A 9567-nucleotide genomic window follows, 5' to 3' on the forward strand; every position below is an offset into this window, starting at 1 on the left:
TTTGTGCTTTTTTTTTTTTTGTCTCCCCCCCCCTCCTTTCCCCCCTCTTAATAAAACTATTACAGACAATTAACAGTAAACGTTATCTCCAAGGCTGTTCCTTTGGCTTGTGTTACCAAAAAGCCGATCTGTTTGTTACAGCTGCTAGGAGGCTTTAGTTTACAGTAGCATTCAAGTTTTTCCTGTTTTGAACAGGTTATGAAGGAAGAATGGAGTTTCCAGACCATAGCCGCCAGTTGCTGCAGTGTCTGAGTCAGCAGCGTCACCAGGGCTTCCTGTGTGACTGTACTGTTTTAGTTGGAGAAGCTCAATTCAGAGCTCACAGAGCCGTGCTTGCCTCTTGCAGTATGTACTTCCATCTTTTCTACAGGGACCAGTTAGACAAAAGGGATATTGTGCATCTGAACAGTGACATTGTCACAGCCCCTGCCTTCAGCCTGCTGCTCGAATTCATGTACGAGGGAAAGCTGGAATTCAACAGCCTCCCGGTGGAGGATGTGCTGGCTGCGGCCAGCTACCTCCACATGTATGACATTGTGAAAGTCTGCAAGGGCAAGTTGAAGGATAAGGAAATGTGCCCGGACGAGAAGATGAGCGACGAGGTGGCCGCCTTGGAGAAAGCGGAGCAGCGCTTCCTCGACGCCGCCGCGGCCCCGGCACGCGACTTGGACACGGGGAGCAAGGCGAAATTCGGCGCCGCTGAGTACGACAGGGCGGCGGGCAAGGAGAAGGAGAAGGTCGGCAGCCAGCCCGGCTGGTCCTGCGAGCAGCTAAGTGTCAGCTCCGCGCCGGCAGAGGCAGAGCTGTGCGCCGCAGCAGCTGGAAAAACAAAGGCTAATGTCAATAGTTCCGCAGGACCTTTGTCCCAAAGGTCTGTTAAGCAGAGCCTGGCTCCGAGCGATGTGGACTGCGCTCTGGATTTGTCTTTCAAGCCCGTGCCGGGGAGAGATTCCTTACACCCCTCCTATGTCTTTGGACAGCTGGCTTCCGACAGCCAGCAGCAGGGTACCGAGCCACTTGTTAAAGATGAACAAGACTTGCTGTCAGATCAGGAGGACGGCGAAGCCAGGAGTCCGGAGAGTCAGCATTTTGGGAATGCAGCCAAAAGCCTAGTGACAGGGTTAGGACACATGTTCACAGGGAATGGCAGCTCTCACGCGCGGGAGGAGGATCTGGATCAGGAGCGCGACGAGAGCGAGGACGACATGGACGCGTCGGACATCTCCTCCTCAGGTGTGCTCGTGCCTCCGGGCCACATCTGCGTGTGCCCCCTCTGCAGCAAAGTGTTCCCCAACCCGCACATCCTGCAGCTGCACCTGAGCTCCCACTTCCGAGACAAGGACGGCTCCCGCACGCGGCTCTCGCCCGACGGCTCCGTGCCCACCTGCACGCTCTGCGGGAAGACTTTCTCCTGCATGTACACCCTCAAGCGCCACGAAAGGACCCACTCGGGCGAGAAGCCCTACACCTGCGGCCAGTGCGGGAAGAGCTTCCAGTATTCCCACAACCTGAGCCGCCACGCGGTCGTGCACACCCGGGAGAAGCCCCACGGGTGCAAGTGGTGCGAGAGACGCTTTACACAGTCGGGGGATTTATACAGACATATCCGTAAATTTCATTGTGGCCTTGTAAAGTCCTTGGTTGTCTGAGCCGCGTTCTTATTAACTTGTCTCTTTAATATTTTTTTTTTCTCCCCCCCATACTCCTTTCAAAACAAGACAGGAAAAAAAAAAGAACAAGGCAGCTTTTCTTTTTTTTTTTTTTTCTTTCCTTCCTCTTTTTTTCCTTCATTTATTTAGGCAATATTCAGGTAAATGTTCTTTAAAAGATGCAGAGGTAAACGCTATACACTCCAGAGGCCTTTTAATGCAGTCCTTCCCCATCTCCATCTCCCCCGCCTTTTCCCTGATGCSTTCTCTTTCCCAGCCCTCTCCTTTAGGTCTTTTCTCATGCACCCATGTTACATTATTAATGTGAAATGATCTAAGTGATTCTGCAAGGATTTAGCTTCTGGTTTTGGACTGGAACCACTTACTTTGTGGTCAGGATTTTTTTTTTTGCCTTTTTTTTTTTCTTTGTAGTTTGAAAAATGAAAGCAAACAAAAGCAATTGATTACAAGTAAATCCTGGAGAAATACTTGGATTCCATTAAACTCTTCTAGTGCCATCTGCATATTGCATACAARTGTTCAGAGAGACAAACTATAATTTAAATACATTTCAGGGTAGAGAAACTTGCTTCCGTAACCTGAAGTCACAAGCTGTGCTCTTATTTTATAGAACTAGAAAAGACCTTGAATTGGCCCAAATTACAGAAGGAGTTGAGAATTCCTGAATGTGTCTTTGCTACTGGCCTTTTTTCTTTTTTTTTTTTTTTTTCTAAGAAAAAAGACAAACTTATTTATTTTATCGTGTTGGAATAGTTTGCGATCAGTCCTAAAATCCTTCATTCAGATTTTTGCCTACAGATGAATTTTCCGTCTGAGTGTACTTGGATTTTTCTCTCCCACCCATCCTCCTCCCTGGCCTAACCTGCTGAAAAGCTCTGCACTGCTTTTGAACTTCAAACGTGGATAGGGAAGGGGGAAAAAAAAAAGATATTTCCATCTGCAGTGTATTCACTTCTTAAACATTGAAGGACGTGTGCTCGTATGTAGGAAAAACCGTGTGAGCTGTGACTGTTTTCCTTCCCGCATCAACATGATGGGGACTGGTCCCGTCTGCATYGGAAAATGTGCCCTAGTGAGTCAGCGTGCGATGGGGTGCGAGGCGGGCGCTGCTCGGAAGTGGGATGTGTCCGAAGGGCAGATGCTGCCGAAGGAAGCGGGCAGGATGCACAGCTGCTTCCAAACTGACCTGGTCCCTTCCGAGGAAACTGCTCAGCACTTTGATAAGTGGGCAATTGATTCTTCCTTTTATTTTTTTTTAACATATATATATATTTTTTATTTTTCATATTAGGCTACTGGATTTTCTGCGTTCAAGGTAATTAATACCAAGCAGGTTAGGAGATGCACTGCTGTCTCATTTGAAAAGTTTGCTGCTATGCCAAAATCAGCAGCTTGCAATTTTAAATATATATATCCAATATATGTATTTAAATATATATATTTGAAGTTGGTCATCCCTCTGCACTGAATTCTGTGCAATCCCCTTCATTTCTAAGGGGATGTGTAACGATGAACCACCTGGGGAAAACTTGGACCTACAAGCTTTTCCCTGCCGGATCATTTACCAATCCTTCAGACATTTCCCCCCGTCTGCCCCTTTCTCTCTTTTTCCATCTTATTTATTTTATTTTTTTAACTGAGGCTGCCTGTAGTTATAGCTAGTTTCATCCCCAATGCAGTCACTCGATTAGCTGCCTAGAACAGCATCTTTGGGGCTGTACCCAGGAGTATCCAYCTCTTCCTTCCCAGTTATCTCTTCAAGGTACATGTACGCAGGGCTGAGCGACAATAATAATATCTGAGAGGGGTTTGGCTGTCGTTGCACTGGGCTTAGCACTGGCGTCGCTTCACCAACTTTTCTGACACTCCTTATTTCTTAAAACATGACTGTATTTTATTTTACTTTTAAATGAATGTGAAGCACTGAGTTAAATTCTTTTTCAGTTGTGCTTAAAACACTGTTTCATCTGGAAGAAGAAAGAGTTGTCCAATGCCTTTCCCCTCTGGCCCCAAAACTGAGCGCAACCTACATGAGTAATATAGGCTTTTTTTCCTTTTTTTTTATTTGTTTGTTTGTTTGAAGTACTTCCTCACTGAAAAAAAAAAAATCAGGATATTCTTGTTACAGCCTCCTCTTACTATTCATCTCTTAAACTATGAATGTACATGTAATGTGAATTTTTACTTTTATTTATAGTTTTTTTCTTTGTTTAATCTCTCTACTGTAAAATATTTTTGCTAAACCTGTTACAGACGAAAGTTGTGGGAGAGTACTGTATCTTGAACTTAAGTGGCTTTGGTACTGTGGTCTTATTCTACTTAATCACTTTTTATCCTCTTTCTTTTTTGCTGTGATTGGAAATAGCACTGAACAAAATCTACTAAAATTAAGTTATTTTTCTTTCTACTAAAACTAAGTTATTTTTTCTCCTGAAGATACTTGATATAGTATTTATTAGATTTTTTGAAGTGAAATTATTACTGTTAATCTATTTCAAGACTAGTTAATTTACACTTCACTTTAAGTTCTATAGCAATGATTTTGCATGTTGAACAACATGTAAACAGTTTAATGTAGAGTCAGGCATTACTGAAGCTGGTAATCTTTTAATTTTGCATTCTTGTGACACTTTGCATTTCAGTCTTCAGTTACTTTCTCTTATTTAAAGAAGGTCATAAAATAGGATGTGCCATAAAACACCATTAGGATATGGAGCAGGGAAAAGTTTAAACAAGTTTCTGTCTGATACTAGTATAGAAAGAATTCATTCAACTGATGCTATGAGTATGCTCTGTACTGCAGTGAATATGGGGCAAAAGTTTTTTTAAAAAATTTTTTTTTGATTCTTTACTACATCATAAACACACTGTTCTCATAAGTCTGATATTTGTGTTCCCACTCCTCATAGCTTGAATTTCTAAAGTAAAGATGTTTGCACTTATTTTTGTCCTTAAGGTGATTTTTTTTTGGCTATCTCTCTGTGTGTCTCTTATTTTTGAGTTGCAATAGCTCTGAGCGTGTTTTCAAAATGGTTCATGACTCTACAGAGAAGTACTAAAAACATTGCACACTTAAGCTTGTCTTTTCATAAACTATTTCACTGTGGGGCAGTAACTGTCTCTGTAGGGGATAGTCTTGCTCTGCATTTTAAACACTGGATTTGTCTTCTACTACAAACAAATACTGTGAAGTTAATGTAAAAAAAAATCATTGATATTTTTAATTGTTTTTAATCTTGGTGCAGTTCAGATTAAATATGTATATTTAAAGACACTAATTTTTGTGGGAGAGTTTTATAGTATACAGTATGTAGAAAAGCTATTGGAATGGAATATATTTTATAAAAATGTTCTATCACTGTTTTATAGTGAACTATTTTTTCTTCAGTGTTAGTGTAATACTGTTAGTCTAGATATGACAATCGCGGAAAGAGTGATTTAAGCTGTTGTTAGCGCTTAGTTTTGCGTGGAGTTCTGTTTGCAACTGTATTGGTATGTGCTGTAAAATGTGACAATCGTGACTAGGATTGTTGTCTTTATAAATTTACACAAAATAAAATGTGCTAGAGTTGTCAACTTGAGCCTCCTCTCCCCGCTTTCTCCCTCTTAGTGGAAGAGGTGTGTGTTGTTTGTATACATCTATATTTTAATTTTTTTTTTATTTACAGGTGTTTGTATTAGTTTTTCTTTTCTCTTCCCCTGCCCTGAGTTAGAAAGATGCAGCCTAATGTGCCTTTCTTCTTCAGGATCACTTGGGATCTGAGACCTCTGAGGAGCAGCCATACATCATCGCAGGAAGACCTTGACCAACTATTTCCATAGTCACTGGATGTGACTAGAAACYACCCTGTTTCTGTAATTAACTGCATTAACGGGCAGGTTTGAGTGGACTTTAGCATCCCGCTGCTGACTTGAAGGAGCTTTGGCTTAGGCTTTGTATGAACAGTTCTGTTTTAGGGTAAAAAAATACATAGAAGCAGGTATCTTCTTGCTGTGGCCACCAGTGAAGCCAAGGTAGCCAACTCRCACGTACGGGCTTTTGCTTAAACACTTGGATGTTTGTGGGCTCGGGAGCCTTTGGGTCTGACCCAGCTCCTGCCAAAGCTGGTGCTRAAACTTCTGTGGGGTTTAGCTGGAGCTGGGATTGGGTGGGAGGAAGTGGGAGCTGTGTTTGCCAGCTCCTGCTGGAGGGGAAACGGGTTTTTTGGATGTAGTTTTGCACCTGTACTTAACATGTGCTACATTTATAAGTATTGCTTAATCTGATRGAGTCAAAATGTCTTGAAGTGGTGCTGTTTTAGGGAAGGACAAGTAATATTTGGTGCCAGCGTGGAGGCAGTTATGTTCTCCCTCCTGCTCCCTCATTATTGCCCTAATCCCGAGAAGTGTGTGTGTTCCTTGTGCAGGAGCCTGCTGCCTGCCCCACAGAGCTCCTGCCTCCATCCCTGCTGCTGCACAGAGGCTGGGAAGCTGCGGGAGACGCGCGCCGTTCCTGCGGCATCRGGCTCGCCTGCCCTGAAATGGTGCAAACAACTCTTTCCCTATGCTTTTGTTTTGTTTTTTTTTCCCTCGCATCTCTTCTTTCTTTAGTGCTSCTGCAGTTGGGGGAGGATGGAGGCTTCTCTGCAGCTGCTTGGCTCCACTGATCTCTGGTTTTGCTCTCTTCCACCCTTTCGGATATGTGGATGGAGCCTTGTAGGTGTTTCCCTTCCCTGAAAACCAACTACAACTGCCTGAGCCTCAGTGCCGTGCCGGGAAGGGGGCACAGGACAGGAAGCTTTCCTCGGAGAGCTCGTGTGCTGGGAAAGAAGTGAGCTCAGAGCTCGACCTGTGGGTTAGAACGGTTGCAAAGAAGCTATAAATAAATAAGCATTTGCAGCTCGAGGAGGGCAGCCCACGTCTCCTCTGGCATGGGCCTGCTGTGCCCATTTTCTTCGCTGATAACAATTGCTAATGTGAATTCTGGCACTCCAGGTCTTGACGCCTGTTGTTTTGATAGCATAATTAAATCTTCGGAATGTGGAATATAAAAAGCTTTGGGAAGAAACCAAGGCACTGAATGGGTACTGCGAAGGAGTGYGTGTACACACTGCCTAAGGAATGGGGTCGCTGTGGACAGGCCTTCCCACTCGCTGGCTTATGGATGTGCTGGAAAAGCTGCTTGTCTTTTTGTGTGGAAGAAGGTGACCAGCCTTGGGCACCTGCTGTCCCAGCTGTGTCTTGGTTAGATCATAAGGGGTTGTGATCTTTAGTGACTGCAGTGCATCCAGGGTGCCTCAGCTGAGAAGGGGCTGGTGATGTGAATTCAGGTGTCCTGGCGCCTCCAGATCATGGAGCAAAGCGTGTTTGGATGCGTGGGGATGGTACCTGGTGAGGTCTGCAGTACTGCGGGGTCCTCTAATGAGAAGTGTGGTGTGGATGGGCAATGCTTGCTCAAATTGGACTTTTCTTGAGGTGAAATAAGCATCCAAGCCTGTGACAGGTTTGTCCTCCATGAAAAGAAGTTCAGAGGAAGAATGTTGGTCATCTTCATATAGCCAAGCAGGGCAATGTTGTTGGTTTTGGATTCCACCACCGTAAGCCCCCACCTCAAGCCACCCGTACCCGGGTGTGGGTCCTGCTGTGCTGAGGAACCTGTGTGGCAGTCGCTATCAAAGGAAAGCGGTGGCAGGTGTGACTCTGCTGCATTTGTAGGACAGAGCTGGGCTCAAGCAGCRTTTGTAGGACAGAGCTGGGCTCAAGCAACATGGAGTCAAGCGTGGTTGGTGTGTGGAAACACCAGCCAATGTGTTCAGCAATGGGAAGGAGGAGGAATTGGGAGCAGGGCTGCGGTCAACCTGCTTAGAGAACATTTTGTCTCGAATTACTCTGTTTTGTGACGGGGAGGACCTGGCTGGAAACACTGTGGATTGAGCAACTTTGTGCTCAAAGAGAGGTGGCTTTCATAATATCATGACCGARGTGTCCTGTTTTCTCACTTTTTGTGCATGTGGACAAGGTGGGGATGAGCTGCGGCAGAGGAATGCAGAGTGTGTCCCAAACGCGCGCCCTCTCTATGAGCTCCAGGGATCTGCTCTCTTCCTGATGAGCTCTTTTTCCCCCCTAACTTAGGATGAAAAAAAAAAAAAAAAAAAAAAACAGCTAATGCTGTTTAATAGGAGGAGAGAGAGCAAACAAGTTGGTTATTGTCACCTTTTCCTGTTTGTTTTGTGCTCTCACACAGCTGCACACTTGTGCACAGCTGGTTCCCAGGCACTTTCAGACAATCTGTTGCAGAAAATAAAAGCACTTGCCGACCTGCCCTCGCCCTCCTCMCCTATTCCCCTCCCTTCCCGCAAAATAAAAACGAAAAACACAAAACTTTTAATACTTYTGGGGCTTTTTGTGCATCAAAGTGCAGGTCCTGTGCTGCTGGAGCTAGAGGAGTTTGTCAGGGGCGAAGGCTGGTGCAGCTGCAGGCCCGGGTGGGACCAGATGGCTGAGGCTGAAGGACAGTGGTTGACATCTCAGTCTGGTAACTACGTGCCRTCTCTGGTGGAGAATCCGTCTCGATGCCTGCACAAGCACCTCATCCCTCTTGGAAACTGGTTAATGCTGTGGCCTTGTTCAGTCTTGCAGTTTAATTATAGGAGTACTCGTGGGGAAAATGGTTGTCTTCACCAAGTTCCCTTACACAGCTGATTTCCTGTTTCCTGAAATTCTTCCGGAGAGCGTTTGGGAGCAGACACTTTTCCCAAGTGGTTCGGAAGCAACATTTGCTGTGGGCTTTGGGACAGAATTCCCAGGAAAGCAGTGAYATCAGTCTCAATAACAGCAATTTTAGGGGAACAAAGGTTCTTATGAAACCCTTATCCCAAGGGAGAAACTACCTGTGGGTAACTCAGCCCACGCACAAGGTACTTGCTGATGCTCAACAATCTTCCTTTCTTCCTTCTCTCTCCCTCTTTCTCTTTTTTTCTCTCCCCCCATYCTCCCCTCCCATACTATCCAGGTGGTGTTATGAACCATCTGGTGCAGTGATTCAGCAGAATCCATTTAGCACTTTCCCAGAGAGGCTGCATCTGCTAGGCAAGGGGGAGATGGGGGGAAGCCCAGCACATCTGTTGCTGTGTCTGCAAATGAGGTTTGGGGTCAACCATTCAGACCGGTGCCTCTTCCCGGCGCCCGTGCGACTGCTCAGCACGCAGGAGATAGGATGGCGTGGAACGTCTGCTGTCCCTTTTGGAGCATAAAGCGAAGCGAGCCAAGTCCTTGGAGATTGATGGTGGGATGCAGCTATCTTCACCTTAATCATCACGGCTTGCCTGGCTTGGTCCAAGTGGTTAATTATCAAATAGTGGTCTTGGCTTCAGCCGTGCAAGATAAAAGCCTCCGTTGCACTTTGTAATGTTCTGCAGTGTCCATCTAGCACTTGGCAGGCTCGATGGTCTTGCTGCATGGCACAAGAAGTGAACTAGACAGGGCCATCTTCTGAGCTTTGTCTTGTCTGCTACCCAAGGTCGTGCTCAAGAGCTGTGACTCAAAGGCATGAGTATATCAATGCGTGGTCTTAAAGTGGTGGAAATAAGGCCCTGGGTGGGTGTATACATCTGTAAGTCAGCTCCTAGTCCAGCAGCATTTGCATCCACTGGAATGTGACCAAAATGAAGGCGATACAGAGTTGAWCTGTAGGTGGGAACGTGCTTGCAAGAGGGAGAAAGGGTAATGCAAAGGCAGGTATCATGAATTCCAGTTGATTTCCTTGGGGTATGTACTCCTGGGTGAGAATCGTTAGAATTTTGCTCCAGGGTGCAGGGGGGAAGGATGATCTTCCAGATGATATCAAGAATTTCATTAGCAGTACTGACTTCCCAACCTATTGGTAAGGCTCAGGCTAATGCTTGGCAATGACTGCTGG

The 9567-nt window shown here is 45.5% G+C and overlaps 1 protein-coding gene across 1 annotated transcript; it reads left to right on the forward strand.

The window, feature by feature from the left end:
- The first annotated feature begins 203 nt into the window (after positions 1-203).
- ZBTB42 (zinc finger and BTB domain containing 42) lies at positions 204-1704 on the forward strand. Its single transcript, XM_026048652.1, has one exon. The coding sequence runs from the start codon at positions 210-212 to the stop codon at positions 1647-1649; it is 1440 nt and encodes a 479-aa protein (XP_025904437.1). The 5' UTR covers positions 204-209; the 3' UTR covers positions 1650-1704.
- The last annotated feature ends 7863 nt before the right edge of the window (positions 1705-9567 follow it).

Source organism: Nothoprocta perdicaria, unplaced genomic scaffold (genome assembly GCF_003342845.1).
Source record: "Nothoprocta perdicaria isolate Ctin4 unplaced genomic scaffold, notPer1 scaffold_56, whole genome shotgun sequence".
In the NCBI taxonomy this organism is placed as follows: domain Eukaryota; kingdom Metazoa; phylum Chordata; class Aves; order Tinamiformes; family Tinamidae; genus Nothoprocta; species Nothoprocta perdicaria.